Source organism: Tupaia chinensis, unplaced genomic scaffold (assembly GCF_000334495.1).
Source record: "Tupaia chinensis unplaced genomic scaffold, TupChi_1.0 Scaffold000263_1, whole genome shotgun sequence".
In the NCBI taxonomy this organism is placed as follows: domain Eukaryota; kingdom Metazoa; phylum Chordata; class Mammalia; order Scandentia; family Tupaiidae; genus Tupaia; species Tupaia belangeri.
In genome coordinates this window covers 1,694,870-1,717,277 of record NW_006159743.1, presented here as the reverse complement: position 1 = coordinate 1,717,277, position 22,408 = coordinate 1,694,870, and the positions used below count along the sequence as shown (strand labels likewise).

The following is a 22,408-nucleotide window of genomic DNA, read 5'->3' as shown; positions in this document are numbered from 1 at the left end:
GAATGTGTGCAGGCATGGGGACAAGCAGCCTGGGGTTATAAAAGCTACGGTCAATGAATGCCAAGCCTGAATGACGGGTACACAGGGCTCACTAGTCTGATCCCTTCTACACCTACACATACGTGAACTTCTGCATCTAGGCCACTAGGTCGTGCTCACTCACTATACTCGCCGTGGCAATACAGCAAGGAAACTCCACCCAATCCGTGCACCAGCCAGGAGTGCTCTGATCCAGCTCCTCTTCACCACCCAAGGTCTACTTGGAGTTCTCACCCCTCCACCTCCACCACAGTTTCCTACTTTCCCCTTAAAAAACTTAAACCATTAACCAACTATTGATATTATAAATAATATCATATCTTAAATTATATTTTAAATGTGAAACAAGAAGGCAAACATATGATTTAGCTCCAAGGAGATAGGAACCAAATCTACCTTGTTCACCACTGTATTCCTAGGACCTAGCACAATACCTGTATATACTAACACTCGAAAAGTAAGTGCAGAATGAATAAATCAATCTACTAAAGCCTCTACAATTGGCTAAGACTACAGACATGCCAACTTTTCCCTAGCAGAGTAACGTCGTCCATTTGTATAGACAAAAATGTGACTCGGTCACCTATAGACACTAAGTACCTGTGTTCAGATACACAGCAACGTGTCTGGCAAAAGTCTGAAGTGGAAGGTGAAGCAGGAAGAGATTTTGTAAGTTTAGATGTGCAAACTGGAGACCCATTAGACACACTGTGAGGCTTCTTCTGCCGAGGCCTTGAGTGCACTATAAGATTGTCCCGATCAGAACCTGTTCAAACAAAAAAAGAAGTGAGGTATTAAATATAGTGAAGGTAATCAGGTAATTAACTAGGATGATTCATTTGCAGTTCTGAGTGAGGTATGACCTAGAACAAATTAATGATGTATCACTAATCTTGTGATCTTTGTCATATATTCTGCAAACATCAGAAAAATTTAGTGTTAAAAGTAGTATTTCTAGATTGTGAATTCTCAACATTACAGATTCAAAATAAGTTACTTTTTGTATGCAAAGTCCTCCTGTCATCCCCCTTTTCTCTCTCTCTCTTTTTTTTTTTTTTGCCATAAGGCACACGTGCTCGCTGGAAAGGGGGGGCGGTAAGTGAGACATCATCCCCCTAGTCGGATCCATTCTTCTCTCAGGATTTTGGGCATGCACACGCGCGCGCACATACACACAGCCACATCCAGCATGTTTTTCAAGCCACCAAGTCTGGGACTTGAGCCAGAGTTGGCCATGTGGGAGTCCAGTGCTTTAACCACCATGCCATCTGCTGTCCCCTTGACATCCCCATTTTGACTGAAAAAAAATAAAATGTGACAGCTGACTTTCAGTTCCAATTAGAGTTTGTTTTGGCAATCTCCATAGTCTTATATTAGTAATTTATGATATTTTATTTATACGTAAGTTCAAATTAAAGCTTAATTAAGTACTCACTTTCTGAAAAGGCACCAAAAAGTTTCACATTTTCTGAGTTCTGGTGGTCAAAGGTAGTCATATTTAAAAACTGTTGCTTTAACCAACTGGCTCTTTCTTCTTCAAATGCCTTTCTCTATCATACAAAGCAACCAAAGAAATAATGGTCAGTATTGCAACATCCACACAGCCACCCTCTCACGGGATTTCCCTAGCTGTTTGTTCTCTGGTCGTCATATTTCTTATATCAAATGAATCAACCCAGAGAACTAAGAAAAACTTCATTTATGAAAATGATGTTTAAAAAAGAAAAGTTCATCTATTTCACCTAACGAATAAATAATCACAACTTTAGTATCAATTTTAAATTCAAATGTGTAACACAGAAAGTGGAATTGAATATTAACATCAGTTTTGAACACACAGAATACTATAAATATAAAATTACAAATAATCGGTACTATCCAATGCTATAAACCAATCACTTAAAAAAAGGCAATGCGGTTTCATCAAGCATTTCTCTGGTCCTCTAGCTGCCAGTAGACCACAAGAGGGCATATGCGGATTATGTCGACCCTCCCCATCCTCCAGTTGATGAAACCTTCAGCTGCACCCTCCCTTGCCCGGAGGTCCTTCCCTCCCATCCCTCGCTGCCTCTGCTGCCCTAGTGACCACAGGCGGTTTCTCATGCAAGGAAAGGCACCAGGCAACTGAGGTCACACAAAAGCAACAAGAGCATCTCTTGGAGTAGTGTGGGACACATGGGCTCAGAAACGGGATCCTCTAGACAGGAGAAAATGCTGCCATAAGTTATTTCCTGAGAAAGACAGCTAGTGATGAAACAGATTTTCACAATTGTGAAGGAAATCCATGTCACCTACTTAAAAGAATCAACATACGAGGGGTGGAGTCTCCAAAAAGTTTGTGAAAACTATGCACTATAAGAAAACTATGCATGAATTTCAAAGGTTTTTACATCAAAATAAACTTTAACTCCATACTCCACGAACTTTTTGAAGTCCCCGTGCGCAGACTTTCATTCATAATATCAATACAGAATCAGGTTTCACCGTATATTTGAAGACAACTAATAAGAGGAAAAAGGGCAAGAGAAAGAGACAACAGACCAAGGATAATAATAAGACAATTAATTAAATAGATGAAACCTTTTCTAAAAACCTAACATGCGGGCGGCCAGCAGGTGGCATGGTGGCTGAAGCGCTGAGCTTCTAAATGGCCAGCTGTGGATTGAGTCCTGGACTTGACGGCTTGAAAGTCATGCCGGGCACATGTATGTGCATGCCCAAAATCCCACGAGGAGAAAAAATTGTGGCCTGTCCATCCCCTCTGGGGGGTGGGGTGGGGACATCTCAATTTCCCTCTCACTGTCTCTCTCTCGGCAAGCACACGCACCCTATGGGAAAAAAAAGAAAACAAACAAACAAAAAACTTAAAAAAAAAAAAAGTGGGGCATGGTGACCCTTGCCTATACCTGCAGCCACTGCGGTGCTTATGCAGGGGAATCATGACACAGTGATACCCTAGTCTTTAACAAGAGTCATTCTTTTAGAGTTTTGCAGGAAAAAAATCAGAGACTAAAAATAGGAGTGCAAGAGAAGCAGAACAAGGGTAATACTGTGTGAAGCTGATCAAATGGAAGCATTAAACATATTACATATTTAAAGTAAAAAAAAGACAACAAACCAGAAGAACAAAAATAACAATATTATGGAGAAATTAGATGTGGATAAGGAGAAGCATGGGTGGGAGGTACCATAAGGGTGCTATATTCCTTATCTGTTATAGCAGGGAATCCACAGACTGAAAACCAACAGAAAAATGCGGCAATATTAAAGTTAAAATATCACTTCTCAGAAGAATTCACAGAGATTTTTTTGGTTGTTGTCATTGCCAGAGAAGGCATTCTTTTGCAAAAGACAGAAAGAGAGCGAGAGGAAGCACTCCCACTAAAGGTATAGTCATGCTGTAATCCCTTTCCTCCATTTTCCATCCTGTCAGTTTGGGCACACGCACAAGCACACACACACAATCCGTAGTCATCCACATGCAATCTAGCTAACTCCTTTACTCACTGCGCTACAGGGCTGGCCCCCAACACAAATTTTTAACAGTGGTGACCTCCTGATTCAATGAAACTGGGGATAAGGGAGTAGGGTATTTTTTCACTTTGTAGCTTTATGTATGGGTTGAGTTTATTCTTTTAAATCATGGTCAGATGTTACTTGAATAACTTCTGAAAGGGAAATATGTAGGCAGTACATCACTAAGTAAAAAAAAAAAGTAACCTGTATAAAGAGTATATAACAATCCAAGCTATTAGTTAAAAATGCATAGATCTCTGGAAGAGGGACTGAATATAGAGGGAGAACTTTATTATTTTTTAAATTTTGCTAGAGAGAGATAGCAAAAGAGAATGGCTTTTTTTTTGTTTGTTTTGTTTTGTTTTTTACTACATTTCCTCTTTTTTAAAACAAAACAAAAACAAATCTGCTTTCAGGTGTACTTGTTCTAGCACCACAACTTTTTAAATTGCCAGAGGGCACATGTGCTCTCCTGAAAGAGACAGAAAGAAAGAGAGGGAGAAAACACTCCCTACTGGCATGTGACCCCATGTCCTCCATTTCCCCATCCTGCTGGATTGTGGGCACACGCACACAGGGCCTGTTTCCCAAGCCACCAAGACCAGGATTTGAACTGCAGTTGGCCATGTGGGATCTGGCTCCCTTAACCACTATGTTAATTAGGCTGACACAACACCACAATTGATTGGATAAACAACAGACGCCCAAAAATGATCTACGTCACACTAAACACTTCATAGTAGAAAACCAATCCTAAAGAGATAATAAATGGTTGTAGTTTGAAAAAAAATTTCAATTTCTAAAATTGGTAAGGGGAAAAAGATGTCATTCTGTAATGGTTTACATGCTCAGCCTTCCCCAATTTCAACAACTTTTGAGATCACCAATAAAATATTTTAGAGGAAAATTGGATGGCAGAGAAACAGTTGAAAGCAGATTCACCTGAGGGGCATTCCCTACCACCACCACTTGAGTTTATAAAACTCTGTAATTGTTTAAAATACCTCCAATCCTAGGCGAATAGCAGCCTCCGTAAAGCTTCGTCTTTCTTTCTCAAAATTCTTTTTTTGCTCTTTAAAAAGAGACCATTCTTCTTTGAGGCGTTCCTTTTCTTCTAATAAGTAACAGTCTCGAAGGAGTGAAGTGGTATCGTCATCACATGCAGTGGCGAGCTGCTGCTATTAAATTGTAAAACATAGTAAGTTTCAGAAAGTCCCTGCAATACTCCAACAAGTTGAAATAAAAACAGGGAAAGCAGAAACTGCAGGGCAAGGACAGAAATGATAAAGAATCAGAAAGTCAAATGAGGATTTGCAGTTCTCATATGCAATTACCCCAACTGGCAAAGCATGAACTATTTAAGGAACAGTATGCAGTGTATCTTTTAGCAGAGAACTTAGTTTGGATCAGAAAAAACGTCAAATGCCATAGATCTTACGAAATAAAGGAATAAAAACCTAGTAGGGTTCAGTAAAATTCTGGCCTTTCATGGGACAGAATAGCTTTAAAAGGTAATCTGCATTTACCTGTAAAAGTTGCTGCTGAGTTTTAATCATTTCTTTACAGTGCTGAATTTCTAGCTCGAGTTTCTCGGTTTCTTGCTCATGATCTTGCCGTGAGATCACATCTTCCTCATTAAAACCTTCTAGGTGAACCTTTGAAACTAACACAAAACCAGTAAGCTGGCGCGGATTTTATAGCCACGATTGGATTTATGGTGTTTTTGGACATATATTTAAAAATCAAGACTCTCAGAATTTTTCTCTTTCTGGAATGTGAGGTGTTTCCAAAATGTGATTACTTCTTTTGGCTTTTTAAAATTTCATAAGCTACAATAAGATGGGTCCGGGACGCGAACCGCGGTCGACTACGTGGGAGTCCAGCGACATAGCCATTACGCTAACTGCTGGTTCCCTGGACATATATTTAAAAATCAAGACTCTCAGAATTTTTCTCTTTCTGGAATGTGAGGTGTTTCCAAAATGTGATTACTTCTTTTGGCTTTTTAAAATTTCATAAAATACAATAAGATTGAATTTATATTATTTTAAAATATTAAATATTTTAAAAAGTAAAGCAACTATAAGGGGTTTGCAAACAACACAAATTTGTACTAATGTCAGACTAAACATATCCTTATGAATAGAGCTCTCCTGCCAAGATTTCATTTGCAATTCCTATTTCTTCAAGACTATGTCCTAATTAAATAGACAGTGTAACTATATTCACAGAAGGGAAAATGATAAATTCATAAACTGTTCTTGTTATGCCACAGAGGATGGGACTTTTTTTAAAAAAATACTTTTTAAAAGAAATATTTTGCAAATCAAGACCAGCTGATGGCATGGTGGTTAAGGCAGCTGGATCCCACATGGCCAACTGAGCAGTACAAGTCCCGGACTCAGTGGTTTGAAAAACACACCAGGCATGTGTGCATGAAAACTGCAAGTCCCAAAAAGAGATGGAGGGGAGGGACTGTGGTGTGGCTACCCCCACCCCTGGGGGGTGGGGGGCGGATTTCTTTCTCTCTTGGTCTCGTCCAGCAAGTGCATGGGCCCTATAGCAAAAACTAAAAATAAAATAATACATAAATAAAAATTTTGCATATCCATAGAGATGACTATAAAGATATGCAACAAAGTGTTAAATGTTACGTATAGAGAATACAGAACTGGATACTCTCTATATATTTATTTTCTATTTTACAAAATCTTAATAATTTCATAAATTATTTTGAAAATAATTTTTAAATGAGAAACCAAGTGATAGTCAAGTGTCTAAGAATAAGCAAAAGGTCCATATTTATGCTATATTATAATGATTATTTATTTATTTTTCTTAATTGCCAGAGGGTGCACATGCTGCCCAGAGAGAGAAACAGAAAGCATCTCCAGTGGGGTAAGGTCATACATACTGTGATCCCTTCTCCTCTACTTCTCTCTCCTGCTGGGATTTTGGGCATGATGCACTGCACACATGCTTAGCACATTTTTCAAGACACTGGTGCCAGCAGTTGAATCTCCGCTGGCCAGAAGGGAGCCAGCTTCCTTAACCACTAGTCTATGGGCCGGCCCTGAGGACTATTACTTGATTTTCAAGATTCAGTAAAAGAGCATCAGTTCCCTTTAGTCAATTACGTGCTCCACTCAGAGCAAACGGATACGTGTCTTCTTTACAAACATTTACTCTAAAAACAAACTGTGTTTTCCTCAGTGAGGTTCAAAGCTCACATCTAAAAAAAAGTAGACCAACTCTCATTTTTCTGAGCCCATCACGTGGCTTTCTGTGTGACCAGAAAATAGCTAAGTGTCCCAACTCCCTCTACAGGCACTACGATAGCACTTACCCTGGTTATCAAGTTTTTCTACGTGACTTTTCAAAATCCGCCACTGTTTCCTGATGCTGTTGGTGAGCTGCTCCCTCACAGTGTCACAGGAGAGTTCCCACACGCTCTCTCTGCTCAGTTCCCCGGCATCTTCGTCTACATCAGAGATAACCTACACGTGGTCAGAGATGGACAGGGAAGGCCAGAACCTTGATGACAAGCTACTCGGACAGCAGTCATCAGATTGATTAATCAAGAAGCCTTAGCAAAACCTTTCCTGTGCTGTATCTTAGGCAAATACAACCCAGCACTCGACAGATGTCTTGAGAAAAAGTGATTAATATTAAAGGCAGAAACTTCCCAACTCAGGTCTCTTCAAACCTAAATGTGAATCCAAATTCGGTTAGTGACAGAGTCACGGAGCTGTCTGAGAGTTACCACCTGTCCCATGCTGTGGTAGATGTGTTCACGTGTTACTTAACCCTCAACTCAGGTTAGTGTGGGAAAACTGACACTGAGGGAATACAGCAAGTGTCTTGGCCAAGAGGGAGAATGGAGATGAGAAGTCATACTAAATTGTCTCTAATTCTAGGCTGTTTAAACAAACAGACCTGTGAAATAATCTCCAAGTAAAAGCAATCCTCTTTTTCTCACTAATCTATGTAACTAGAGATATTTTTCTTTTTCTAAATTTTTTCTTTTATTATTTTATTTATACTTATCCATTTATTTATTTTTATTTGACCATAGAGGGATAGAGTGAGAGAGAAAGTGAGAAAGCAAGCTGCCAGGTCTGGGACTCGAACCAAGGTCAGTCATGTGGGAGTCCAGCACATTTAACCACCACGCCACCTGCCGGCCCCACTAGAGATATTTTTCTTTATGTGCTTCCAAGACATGAAATCACAGGAAAATGTAGCAGAATTTATTTACAACACATGTTCAAAGCATGATAAAGAACATGGATGCAATACTAACATGTATTAATGTCATAATAACTGGCATCTACATAAAATAGTCCCAATTTGTAACTAGCAAGGAGGAAGGTAGATAAACTTTACTCATTTGAACAATAAAAATCCTGCTGGAGGGAAAAAAAAAAACGATGAGAAGAAGGGCTGGCTTGAGTGCTACCACACTGATGGGCAGGAACGTGGGAAACCGAGTGTGCCCAATTGTGCCCACAGTCTGAGGTTGGCAGTAGGCTGGCAGAGGGCAAGGCCTCCAAGGCCGGCAGGTGGGAGACAGGCCAGTCTGACCCACTGGGATTCTCAGTATTGACAATCATCCTCAGGAGCTCCCAGTCAGTGACTCTCCAAGAAGCCACTTTCTCATCTATGCATTTTAAAGCCCATCAGAGTATTGCACAGCTCTTGTTAAAAATCATTAATAGTAATGACTGCAGTTCCCCAAACTGATTAAAACTCTACAATAACAAAATGAAAACAAAAACTTATTTCATTTTGAGTATGTATTTTGTCAACATGTAAGCAAGTCTAATAACAAATGGAACCTCGATGCCATGCTAGGATTCTAAGGTTACATTTTATTGCTCTTCCTATGATGCTCCAAAATCTCTCCTTAAAAACAAGGAATGGTTTCATTAGTTAAATTTTAAGAGAAAAGGAGCTAGAAAAATGGATCTTTTAAAAACAGGAAATATATTTAATAGACTATTATTTCTCCAAATTTAAATATTTGAATTGAATGAATTACAATGGCTACTATCCACTGGGTATGTAATAAGGGGAGAAAGGAATCAAATCATCAAGAAAGATTTCCATGATTTATCACCCACTTTTGCTGACTGAAAGCAGACAACGAGAGGCTAGTAAAGGCTGGGCCCAAATCAGAGGCTGCTAGAGTAAGAGAAACTACGCTGACCGCAGAGGGGTACTAGGGAACCTGAGTAACCATCAGAAGTGCCAGGCCCCAAGAGAACAAGTGAACTAAATGGAAGACGTCCAGCAGACACCAAGCTGGAGAGCATAAAAGACTCTTCGAGTAATATTTTAAAACATTTTTTTGAAAAAAAAAAAAAAGATAGGAGGTGGGATGGACTTATCAGTTGAGCCAATCTGTGACACTAACAAATAAATAATTCTCAAATAAAGGTTTTTAAAAAGTAAGTTTCAGTGACTTGATTTTTACCACCATCTTACACTAGTGTAACATTGTTATTTCCAGATTCTAGTTAATAAGGTAAACTTGCTGGAACTCAGAATTTAAACTTAGGTCAACTTAGGTAAAGCAAGTACATAGAACTTAGGTAAGTACAAAGAACTTACTGCCACTCTGTGACTTTTTTCAGACTTTTGCTTTTATCCCTCCACCCCCACCCCCAGCAACAAATGCTTCCCCCATGTCTGCTACCTCGAAAATATCTCCTTATTTCAAAGACCCACCTCCAATGTCACCTTCCCTGTGATGACCTCTGCGTCTGCCATGGTAACTGTCCTGACTTACACATTGCACACTGCCCTACGACACACTCAGCATGTGCAATAACCCACTTCTCCACATGTCTCTGTCTCTCCCAAAAAGAGCATCATGAGGGGAAAGGAACTAGAACATTATGAACACTAAATAAATTAGGACTGAATGATTATTTGGTTCCCAAAGTTAACCAGCGTTTCACATTCTAAAAAGTAAAGCGCACAGTACTTAACAGACTTAAAATAACAGAAAGGCTATTTGGCACAGTGGTTATGAGCATAGGCTCTGGCGTGAAATGGACCTGGATTCAAATCCAAGCTCTGTCACATATCATGCCGAGCTAGTAGTAACTACTAATCATCAGTTTCCTAATCCAGAAGATGGGATAATTATGTCTAAATCATCAAGTTGTTATAACACTTGAAATATTATAACATTTGAAATATTTTCTCATATATCATGAGAAATATTATAAAATGAGACACCTTAAAAAAGGCTTATCACAGTGCTTGGCATGAATTAAGTCCCCAGAAAATCACCTCCATCATGTCCCACGGCACGTCTGAAAACATACAGGGATTTTTTTTTTTTTTTTTTTGGTGGTGACAGTGACAGGGTGGCACAGTAATGACCGTCCTGTTCAAAACATCAATAGTGACTCCACTGAGAATACTTATCAAGTGTTTCACTTGTTCCAATTAAGTAACTTGAAGACTATTAGAGAGAGAAAAGTCACTTACAATTCCTGTACTATCATCTGTTCTTTCTCTAGGTTTCTTCTTTTGGGGAGAAAGAAGAGAAATCATTTCCCTTTTCATTTGCTGAAGCACCTTTTTAAGTTCGGCATTCTCCATTAGTATTTGCTTCTGGCGATATTCATAATCATTCAAGAGAATTTTATACATTTCATCTTCATTCCTGAGAAAGAAACTGTTAGTATGAAAACGGCATACATAAAGGAAAGTCTGATTAAATTTATGAATTTAAGTTGAACTGTACCTGGCTTCAGTTTTACCAGTCCTCCAGGAGCCTCTTTTTCCATCAGCTCTTCCCACATAATTTAAAACATCCATAGCTTCAAATAAGGATGCACAAAACAAAACCGAGTGTTACCACATGTATAAGTGTCTAAAACTCTAATATCTCTACACACGCTAGGAAGGACAGTCAACTGCACGGGCAGCATGTGGGCTCCAACAGCCCACGTTTCAGGTCCCAGTTTTCCTGATCTACTGAGATCCTGGCAAGTCACTGAACTGCTAAGCTTATTGCTTCACTGGTACAGTGAGAATAACAAATATCTAACAAAGAGTTATAAAGATAGAAAGAAATGAGGTTAAATTAAAGCACTTCACACAGAACTGAACATACTACACAATTAAGAAATGTTACTTTATCATTATTAATCTCATTATAAGGGATTAGCAAACTATGGCTGTCTGATTTTTTTAAATAAAGCTTTATTTGAAAATAGCTACTACCCCGTTTGTTTACGTGGTGTCTATGGCTGTTGCTTCCTATAATGTTCAAGATGAATAGGTGTCAAAAGATAGGCAGACCCCACCTAGCTGAAAGTATTTACTTCTCAGACCATTACAGAAACAGTCACCTTATGATCATTATTAAAAGAGTTAAGGCCCCCGACAGTGATAACGTCTCTTTCCTCCCAGATGGAGATGGATGCATTTGATAAAACAAAGAAATAAGACGTTATCAAAATTTCAGAGGCATTAAAATCTTCTAGAAGTTATTACTTCCAACTGAGAAATGGACCAGGAAACAGCTAGTCCCCTCTAATATAAGTAGTCTGTTTTCAGAGTTAACTCTTTAATTAATTTTCTAACTAGAGGTGACATTTTAATTTTATATTTTCAGCATTTCATCTGCTTTAATTTTGTTCTGTCCTTCATTAATAAACATGGGACTAACCAACCTTAAAAACCAGTAAGTATCACAGTGAGTAGAATTTATTAACTCAGAATAACTAAAGATTTCCAACCTTGTATTAATGGCTTATTGTTCCTTCATTTTCTTAAATATTTATATACTTTTATTTATTATTATTATTATTAATTTTAAAATTTGCTACAGGGCATGTGCACTCACCAGAGAGAGAGAGACAGAGAGAGAGAGAAACAGAGAGAGAGAGAGAGAGCGAGCAAGCCCCAGATCCAGGACTAGAACCACAGTTAGTCATGTGGGAGTTTAGTGCCTTAACTACCACTCCATCTGGTAGCCCCTATACCTTCCTTTTCTACTACTCAGTAATTTTTAATATTTTTTTCATATTGCCATAGGGCACATACACTTGCCAGAAAACCACAGAGAGGGAGAGAACACCCCCAATGCACACCATCCTGGAGTACTGTCACGCCACAGCCCCTTCTCCGTTTCTCCACCCTGTCAGGATTTGGGGCATACACACGCGTGTACTCGGCATGCTTTTCAAGCTACTATGGCTAGGATTCAAACCAAGGTTGTACATGTGGGATCCAGTCCCCTTAACTGCAAGGCCATGGGCCAGCCCTCTCTCTCAATGATTTTTAAAATGGAACATTCAGGGACCATCAGTTGGCGTAATGGCTATGTCGCTGGACTCCCACGTAGTCGACCACGGTTCGCGTCCCAGACTCGGTGGCTTAAAACTCACGCCGGGCGCGTGTGTGTGTGCGTGTGCCCAAGATCCCGAGAGGAGAATGGAGGAGAAGGGATTGCGGCGTGGCCATCCCCCCTGGGGGGTGATTTCTCACTTTCTGTCTGTCTGTCTCTCTGTCTGTCTGGCGAGCGCATGAGCCCTACAGCAAAAACCTCTCCAGAAAAAAAAAAAAAAAAAAAGAAACATTCAAATAACTTCAACAGCTTTGCTGTATGCCATGACAGTGATTTAGTAACCACTGAACTGCTTGCTGATAGCAGACAGAGCTCACCACATAAAAGCCTGAAATGCCTACTCATCCGTTGTCGAAGTCCCAGTTCATTTTAGAAGACTGCTCAACGTGGGTGTCACTGTTGATGTACCCACGCCCCATGTGGAAATCACTCTTCAATAATAACTGAACAGACTTCCTGTCCCCTGAACTATACCAGGTGAGGAAAACTGCATTGTACAGATCTACTTTCTGTGTGTGTGTGGCTTTACTTTTTAATCTACTTTATTTACTCCAAATTAAGCACATACTTGGATGGAACACCTGCAGATTAAACTTTTCAAAGGAATAATACCAGAGAAAAGTATACTTTTGAGATACACATATGATAACTTCTACAGTCTTTTTGACTAGATGCTTAAAAAAAAACACAGAAGTTCTTTAAAGGAAATCAAATTGATATGAATCATTTGGTCTGATAAACAGTTTTATGAGGTTAACTCTAAAATCGTACTTCTTTATATACTTGGAAATTGATACTGGTTTTAATGAATTCTTTGCTATGGAAGATTAGTGTTTTCTGGCTTGTTATTAATCCTGTATAAGTCGTGTTAAAAAAATGCAATAATGAAGCAAAAGCAAAATGACTTATTTTTAGTAACCAGATGTCTAAATTTCTAGTTTACATGGATAATACACCATCTAAAAGCAATTGTATAAAGCATGGAAATAATACTTCATAAATAACTGTGCTTGGTGCTTTACTTTATTTCTTTGCATAATATTATCATCGCTTACTTATCGTCTCAGCTGTATTCTAGCCAGTTGCTTACCTATTCTTTTATCCTTCTTGTTCATAACAAGCTGATGTAGACGTTCCTTTAGTTTATTATATTCACGTTCTTTTCTCTTCATATCATGATTATACTGAATAGCTCGACTTGAAATAATATTCTGTAATTTTTGTACCTGAAAAAAACATTTTCTATCAAACGAGGTTGGATAAACCCAGTTAAAATTCACAAACTCAAGAGAGGAAATAAGTCCTGCATTCGTCTCCCCACATGTCAGCTTTTACATTCCTGGATGACTATTCCTTCTTCCTAGCCACTGGAAACCACTTCTAAAATATCATTAAATGAATCACAAAAAGGTTTTATTTTTTAATCTTGAAATTCCTAGATGTGCTAACTCTTTAAATTATCTTCTATACCCTTTACCTTAAGGTAAACTGGTAATTTAGAAATCAGAAACTTACCGAAGTACTAAAATGAAACAAATAGAATTCATTTTTAGTGACTTCCTTAAATTACTAACTTGTGACCACTTTATTTCTTATCAATCTGTGACAGGATGAATTAGTCAGTGGCACAGGGCAGCAGATAAACAGGCTCATTTTTCTCTAATCAAAAACCCAGATCTCCGGGTCAGACAGTGGCATGGTGGTTAAGGTGGCTGGATCTCATATGGCCAGCTGAGCAGCTGGGGTTTGGCCTGAAAAACTCATCGGGAGCATGTGCATGTGTGTCCCAAATCACAAAGAGAGGGAGAAATAGAGGAGAAAGCATTGTTGCATAACCATTTCCCACTGGGTGGGTGCTTTTTCGCTCTTGCGCTCTCTCTTTTCCTCCTGCAAGCACACATGCCCTGATAATAATGAAAAAACAATACCCCCCCCCAAAAAAAAACAAAACCAGTTCTCAAGAAGTCCAAACAGCAGACAGAATCCAGTTCAAACATTTGCTGAGTACTACTATGTGTGAGCCACTACTGCTCAAAATTACTGCTACTGTGCCTTCTCAAACACCTCTGATAGGAAGTACTCCCATGCTCTGTTCTGCATGGCCATTCTCAGTCCTTGCTGGAGAGCAACATGATTAACGCAAACCTAACCAAAGATGAATAACACTCAAATCATTCAAGTGTAATCAACAGATCAAATCAAATTTTCCTGTGAAATAATTCAAGCAAATACATAGATATACTACCAAATAATCAAATACAACAAAAACAAATCTATCCAAATCTCTCCAAGAGTCTTTTAAAAAAATAATTCCTCTGCATGTCTTTAATCATTGCTAAAACAACATATAAAAGACTGAAAAGAAGTACTACATTTTTAGTTATTACATAGTCAGCATAGTGCAGCACGCACACACAAAATAATAGTTTCTTCTTACATAAATTAAAAAATATCTTCAAGTGCATTAATTCCATAGGTCCAAGCAACCACTAAAACAAAATCAGAATTATGATATCTTTTGCCTCAGAAATGAGATTTTCAGTGTGAATTATTTTTGTGCCTGATTAGTCAAGTAATCACACAACTGGCTAAATAATGTCAACATTTAAGACAGCCAAGAAAGGGCATGTCAGGTATCAAAGTACAGTACGGCAGAAAAAAATGACAGTGAATATGAGTCCAGGAAGGACAGTACAGGGCACTGGCTGTTACCAGCTATGAACTAATACAGTAAGCCAAACAGATTCGCAGGGACAGGGAGAGTTCCTGGCCTCCAAGTTAAATATGATCCAATAGTGTACACGGAGGTTCACAAAACCAACAATGCAGGACAAATAAATGGTTCCTGAAAGTAAAGTGGCCCTTAGGGTCACCCCAGATTATCAAATAAAAGTTCTTTTAAACTTTACCTGCAATAACTGACGACTCACCTCATCTTTCTCATTTTTCAGTAGCTGATGCAAATTCCTGTTCTTGCATTGTAACTGCCTGTCTCTTTCCTGAAGCCCGATCATTTCCCTCCTGGAGGTTTCCAGTTGCTCCTAAAATATTCATATGCAACTTTTGGTTAATATTAACACAAGATTCAGAACAACTGAATTCTTAAAGTTATACATATGAGGAGACCTTAGAAAGTTCAAGGAAAAATGGAATTAAAGTACAAACTTACTTTGGCGCAAAAACTTTTCTGAAATTCAGTTTTTTCATAAGCATTTATCATGATCTTTTTGAAGACCCCCCCTCATACTAGGGTTTGTTAGATAATACTGAAGTTTAATGGCACACGAAATGTTTACTTAAAGCAACTGTTATAGAGCTTAATAGTATAAAACAACATTCAAATTTACATGGCAGATTTTATTTAAATACCAAATTTATAAACACAGAAAGAGTTTCAGCGATTCCCCTGAAAGACTCACTTATTCCAAGATGTTACACTGAATGCTTTATAAATGTCTGAATACTTTTTAACACATCTATAGCATACCCTTGAAGATCTCCTCTGCTACGTAAAATCATCTGTTGAGGGTGCGTTTGGCTTTGAGAGACAGCCCAAAGTGATTGGCATCCAAGTCTGCAGAAGCTGGGTAACTAAGCTAAGAGGCAACTCTTCAGGTCAAAAAGGGCAGGAATATAGTGAAACAAAACTTCTCCCTTACAGGTGGTAAACTATGTGAAGTTCTTCTGAGAGAAGAATGGCAGCAACCCAGAATTCAATCAGATAAGGTGCTCATTTTCAATTCATTTGATGCACTAACTCTAAAGTTGTCAAAATTTTTAGCAACCTTTTTAGACTGTGTAAAACATCCTACCATGCAGGATCATTTGGCATGGCTTAACTTAAAGGCACCAGCCAGCTGACATGTCCCATATTTTGATAAGTCAAATCAGAGACTCAGAATGATGTGTCAAGTTTATCTGAACTCAGTATCATTTCTGAAAATCTGCACGCATTCTTCTGCCCTTTCTTGTTTTTTTCAGAGAAGTTTTTACTACATAGAGCATGTACTCGCCAGAAAGACAGAGAGTAAGAAATCACCCCCTGGGGGGGATGGCCATGCTGCAATCTCTTCTCTTCCATTATCCTCTTGGGATTTTGGGCATGCGTGCACACATGGTTGGTCAGAGTTTCAAGGTACAAGTCTGGGATTCGAACTAGGGTGAGCCATGTGGGAGTCCAGCAATGTAACTGCTATGCCATCTGCTGGTCCCACTTCCGTCCTTTCTTATCTCAATGAATCACACCATCATTCTCAGTAATAAGACAGACTTGGACGGTATCTTTAATTCATGACTCTTATTCCTCAGATTCAATTTTTCACAAAATCCTACCCATATCACCTCCTAAGTGTTTTTCCTATCTCATTCTCACTTGTTATCCCCATTGGCAGTACCTTAGTTCAAGTCCAAAACTTCTGCAAAGACCTACTGACAGGCGACCTTATCACCAGGCTGAGTCCCTACTCAGAATAAGCCTGCCCTCCCTCCATTTCTCTACCCTACTGACAGACTGATGTCTGTATGAGGTCTTCCTCCTGAGAAGACATCTTAGAGAAACATTCTATGCTCTGGGTAGTTCTAATGAATGACCACTCCTTAAAGGAGGGGCCTAAAACCCTCAGCTTACCAACACTGTTGTATACTTATTCACTAGCTACCTGTAAGATACACGGGAAAGGGTGCCCAGATACAAAAACATTGTCTCTGAATCAACCCAATCTAGAATAAGACCTTCCACAGATCTCTGATCTGTAATAAAGAAGTATTCTTAACTCGGAACCCTTTCATAAGCCTGGAGGATACCAACTACTCGCTATTCCCCATCAAAGCACCCCAGTCAGCCAAACAACACTGGACAATCTCTCTCTCTTATGCACAGAGGATGTCCAACCTGAAAGCATGTTGTATCATTGTACATGAACCAAGAAAGCACAGGAAGACAGCAGAATGAGGTAGAAGAGGTAGCAGTGTCAGGCGCAGGAGCACCTGCTGGTAAGGAGCTATGATACATCTGTCGGTCAGTCCCCACACGTTCTCAGCATCCGCACACAGGCCAATGTTATACCACTCTACAGCACACCCCTACTGCAGGGGTTTTCTAAGACTAGAGAGAGAGATTCTTTAGTCTCTCTTAAAGCTCAGGTATTCAAGAGTCTGAATGTGTTTGTGTATTATCTGTTCTCAGTGGGGAAATGATACACAGGAAGAAAAACAAGGACAAATAAAGAAACTTGGGCCAACAGATGAAAAACTAAAAGGAAGCTGATTTTCTGAGTATGTTGATGTAAAAACTTTGATTTTTGCAAATAAGGAAACTCAACACAGAACAATATATTTAGGAAAAAATCTGGCTTGGATCATATTACATCCTTAATAGTAACGACTATAACATACATCCTTCCCACAGCGTGCTTTTGAACACTAGTTCCCTTTCCTTCTCAAACAAATATTTTTTAAAACAAAAATATAAAAGAAAGGAAAAAAGACAAACTAGAAATTAGCAACAAATGTTCTGCATTATAAAGGGGTAGGTCAATGGTCCTGTGAAGAATACTTTCTATTTTCAGTGAGGAATAAGCTTGCTAAAACAGAGTTCTGTATTTTCTAGGTCCCCAGGACTTCAAGGACAAGAGAAGTCAACTGGCCTGCTCTCTTTACTGAGCACTAGCTCCACTGGCCTACATGCCTCAACAATATTTTTCTTGGAATTAAGTCATGCAGATGCTCACATAAGACTTCTAAATTAAGGATCTACTTTATTAAGCAAGATTGGATAAGGTGGAGAAATGCTTATTTAATTTCCTCAGAATATAAACATTTCCTAATGTACCTTACGATAGATTCGACAAGTCACTGAACATCACGAATCAGTGCCTGCAGTATAAATACGAGGAAGCCGTGTGACTGACCTGCACACGTTAAGTTCACTCTTACCAGGTTTAAAAAAGCCCTACAGCTTAAAAAACAAAAAGCCTAAAATTTGTTTGATAAAGCTGATGAAAATTTATAGTACTGAATTATAAGATAATGGCACTGAAATATAGATTAAAACAAAATTTTTACCTTAAGTTTTGTGTAGCAGTTCTGTAGATGGTCCATATCACTTCCTAGTTTCAAATTCTGCGTTTCCACATTTTCCTGAGCTAGAAGGTTCTTCCGCTGAAGTATAAGTAGCTCATTCATACAATTTAAAACAGCAACTATATTTAATTCCCTCTTTGTGTCTTTACCTTTGGATTCTTCATATAATGAAGGAAAACCAAAAGTAGTCAATTCCTGGGAGAAGAAAGATTTTTTGTTAAAAGTTGGTTCTAGTTGGGGAGATGTCCATTAAAGGATACAAAGTTTCCGTGGGATAGGAATAAATTCAAGAGACCTATTGTAGAGCATGGTGACTACAGTTCGTAACAATGTATCGTGTTCTTGAAAATTGCTCAAAAAGTAGATTTTAGATGGTGTCATCACAAAAAATAAGTATATAAGGTAATACATGAGTGAGTTAACTCAACTGAGCCATTCTACTATGTATATAAATTTTAAAACATCATGTTGTGGGCCAGCAGATGGCATGGTGGTTAACAGACACTAGATTCCCAGATGGCCAACTATGGCTCGAGTCCCAGACCTAGTGGCTTCAAAATCACTTGGGGCACATACATGTGCATGCCCAAAACCCTGAGAGAAAAATGGGAGAGAAGGGAATGCAGTATGGCCATCCCCCTGGGGAGTGATTTCTCACTTGCCCTTTCTCTGTCTTGGACAAGCCCACATGCCCCATGGCAAAAAACTAAAATAAATAACCCATCATGTTATACATGATAAATATATACAATTTTTATTTGTCGATTAAAAATAAAGACAGTCTAAATGGCCCACGACTGTAATCCTAGCTACTTGGGAGGCTGAGACAGTAGGGTCCAAGTTTTGAGAATAGCCTGAGCAAGATAACAAGATCCTGTTAAAAAATATAAATCAATAAAGTTAATTTTTAAAAATAAGTTACTGACATCTTACCCAACTGGGCTCTTTCGGCCTTTGCTCTACAATCACTCTTAGGACCAGCAGATGGTGTAATAGTTATGTGGATTCCCATGTAGTTGACCACGGTTTGAGTCCCAGACCTGGCAGCTTAAAACACCCTGGGTGCGTGTGCATATGGGCCCAAAATCCCATGAGGAAAATGGAGAAGGGACTGTAGTGTGGCCATCACCCCAGGAGGTGATTTTCGCTGACTCTCTCTGACAAGCACACGTACCCTACAGCAAAAATCTCTCTTAAAACAAAACAAAATAAAAAAACAATTACTCATGCCCCGGTAGGAGGTATTTAGGTTTCTTCATCAATACAATGAGGGTTGACTTTAGTAGAGGAGCCCCTGGGGTAATGGGAAGGCCAAGACGCTCCAGATACCCAGACTAGATGATCACCAAGGGTTTCTTTATATTTTAAAACTTAGGCCACCATTTAACAGTGTACTTCTGCTTGCCAAATACTTTTCTTCTAACTTTTATATGTGCTGTTATACAACATGATGCCCTTACTTCTTACAAAATTAAGTTACCTGATCAAGATATGAAATACTCTGTTCGATATTCTCTTCTGTGCAGAAGGCACTGAAAAAACTGTGCACATTTTTTGATAAAGGTATTGAAGAACATAGCACTTGCTGTGAGTATAAACTTGATGGAGACATCTTTGTTTCTGAGGTATATTGAGAGAGATTTTTGCTTTCTGAAAAAAGTAATAAAGAGTGTTTATACAATTTATAAAAATGCATGTGAAGCTAACACCCTATTTACTACCAAAGATTCTGAATATATTTAAATTCTTTCAAATTAGGACATAGCCACTTTTTCATGAAAATTATACTTTTTTTTTTTAAAAAAGATATAACTAAAGTGGTGTTCTTAATAAGCAAGTGAGAACATACTACCTGAACCAACAGTACTTCAGATTCATCAAAATAAGATGAAACCCACTTGTCTATGCCACTCAAACTTTAAATGATTAAAGGAATAAATCACAGAAACATGTTGAAGAAGCAGCTGTTTATATTTCAAATGTATCAAAATTTCCCTCAAAAATAACAGGCCCAAGTTACAGTGACACAAGTGGGAGGGCAGTGGTTGAAGCCACATAGGAGGCTTCAGCCACATAGGTTGGAGCCACGTAGTTGCCAGTCCAACCTAAACAGGTCAAGCATGGTGGCCTGCCGGTGATCCTGGCTCACTAGGTGACTCAGCCATGAGGCTTAACACATGACAAGGGACTGTCATAAATACCTCTCTCCTTCCTTCTCCCTTCTCTCTCATATAAAATAAAACAAGAACTCTATTATCTATCTAAAGCATTTAACCCCATTTTAATTATGGCATATTCTTAACTTACCTGATAATTTTACTGAAGATGAAATTAGGTATTTTATAACTATTTATGTCTGTCTAGTCACATCTTCAATATCTGTGGTAATTATTGTGTATTTCTGTTGAAACATTCACCTTTACAATTACTGCTTCCATCTACAGATATTTCAGACTCAGTTACCTGAGGACAGACCTGGATCTGTAACAGTCAGCCAATCTCCCATAGCAATCTCCAGAGCCAGGATACCTGAGGAACTGGTTATCAAGATACGAAATACTCTGTTCAATATTCTCTTCTGTGCAGAAGGCACTGAAAAAACTGTGCAGATTTTTTGATAAAGGTATTGAAGAGCATAGCACTTGCTTGTGAGTATAAACTTGATGTAGACATCTTTGTTTCTGAGGTATATGGAGAGAGATTTTTGCTTTCTGAGAACAGACCTGGTTCTGTGAGTCATCCAATCTCCCATAGCAATCTCCAGAGCCAGGATACCTTAGAAATTGGTTCAGAAGGGAAGCATCCAGTCCAGCTGCTGTCACTCTTCTAGGTCGGCATCTCCTTCAAAAACAGATGACAGAACAGCTCTCAGTAAGCTACGAAAGCCAATTTATATGTAAGAATTAACCGTATATGCTTCAGAATGAAGGATTTGGCAATAGTTATTCTCATGTACAGATATAAAACTTGGTAGAGCTTAATAATAACTTATATATACTACAAGTAAAATATGTAAGGATCAAGGTTAAAGGCTTCCCAAGTTCCACTGAGATATTCGCAGTATGTCATGTGTAAGATAATATGGGACACGATTCAACTCACTATATATGTAAGGCGTAACACTAGACTAAGTAATATTTCCATATTAAATCCTTTTAAATGAAGTATAATTCTTACTTATGTAGTTGAGAAGATAAAAATATCTTCTTGACTAGAATTCCCATTTTTTGTTTTTACTAACTATATTAGAAAAATTTTCTTTTTAAATTATATTTTTCTAAGTAAGCATAGACATATGAAAATAAACATCCCCATACACTACTCTCCAGATTAACTCTTTATACCAACTTAAATAGTACTACTAAGCAATCTGCTAACATAACATGAATCTTAAAAATGAAAATATATTTTGATCCAGAATTCAACTTCTAAAATTTTATCCTCTTAAAACAAAGATTCATCTACCGGTTATTCTTAAAAGTATTACGAAAAAAAAAAAACAAAAACAGAAATAACTTTGTATGCGGCACAGAAGACTGGGTAACTAAGTGACACATTCATACAACAGGACACCATGCAGTCCTTAAACACAACAGTGAACATTCAAGGTTGCGAACACACCTAAAATGCCAAGAAAACAAATGAATGAAGTAGACGAAGTTTAAGACATGTAACCTTTGCCATCCCTTTAAACAGGGATATTAGAAAAGACAAGTATTTCTTCTCACAAGAAAGACTATGCAAATGAAATTATGAATGGCAACTGGCAGTTGATTCCAGGGTCAGGGATAGAGGAGGAAGGGTGGAGACTGCAGGCAATGGAACACATGCCAACACTCTGGACAGCTGCTTCTCAGCTATAATAAACTGTGGTCAGAGGAGAAAGCGGGTCCTGTGTTGCTGGAGCTCTGCATTTTTAAAGGGATGTTGGAATTCTGGATCTTTATGTGTAGTCTCCCAATTTTTAAATGTTTAAAGGTAATTAAAAAAAAATTAACTGTAGGTAAGGTATCTTTTGGTAAGGAGGAGACACTGGAGGGGATTATAAGAGAGCCTTTTAGAGTGCCAGAGATGTTCTACATCTTGATCTGAAAGATGGTTAGATGGGTATACATGTACATACAATGAACAAGCTGTACACCGAAGATCTGTGCACCTGATTATAAGTTATACCTCAAATAATAACAATATGTAATAAGCTAAATCAAATGTACCTTCAGACTGGGTCTAGACTGTGTATCAGGTTCACATCCCTGTTCTCAGTATTTGAGATTGTGGGAAATAGTCACAATATTAAATGAAAACTTTCCTTCATTCAGTGAATATTAAATGAGCTCCTACTATGCATCAGGCATATTTTTCTAGGCACAGGGGAGGTCTTATTCTCAAGAAGTTCACATT

The 22,408-nt window shown here is 38.4% G+C and overlaps 1 protein-coding gene across 3 annotated transcripts in view; it reads right to left on the bottom strand.

Moving 5' to 3' along the window:
• Positions 1 to 20,544, bottom strand: part of SSX2IP (SSX family member 2 interacting protein) — a 25,286-nt gene extending 4,742 nt beyond the window's left edge. The window contains exons 1-12 of one of the 3 annotated variants that reach the window (XM_006149454.3): positions 20,471 to 20,544; positions 19,488 to 19,657; positions 17,990 to 18,202; positions 14,857 to 14,967; positions 13,017 to 13,152; positions 10,316 to 10,391; positions 10,057 to 10,234; positions 6,902 to 7,052; positions 5,082 to 5,218; positions 4,560 to 4,733; positions 1,475 to 1,589; positions 640 to 805 (exon numbers count right to left, since the gene is read on the bottom strand). In XM_006149454.3, coding sequence (XP_006149516.1) covers positions 640 to 805; positions 1,475 to 1,589; positions 4,560 to 4,733; positions 5,082 to 5,218; positions 6,902 to 7,052; positions 10,057 to 10,234; positions 10,316 to 10,391; positions 13,017 to 13,152; positions 14,857 to 14,967; positions 17,990 to 18,202; positions 19,488 to 19,657; positions 20,471 to 20,513 — 1,670 coding nt within the window. In that variant the 5' untranslated portion in view covers positions 20,514 to 20,544. The remainder of the gene's footprint in view (positions 1 to 639; positions 806 to 1,474; positions 1,590 to 4,559; positions 4,734 to 5,081; positions 5,219 to 6,901; positions 7,053 to 10,056; positions 10,235 to 10,315; positions 10,392 to 13,016; positions 13,153 to 14,856; positions 14,968 to 17,989; positions 18,203 to 19,487; positions 19,658 to 20,470) is intronic. The other 2 variants (XM_006149455.3, XM_006149456.3) reach the window with 2 other exon arrangements.
• Positions 20,545 to 22,408: the final 1,864 nt, after the last annotated feature.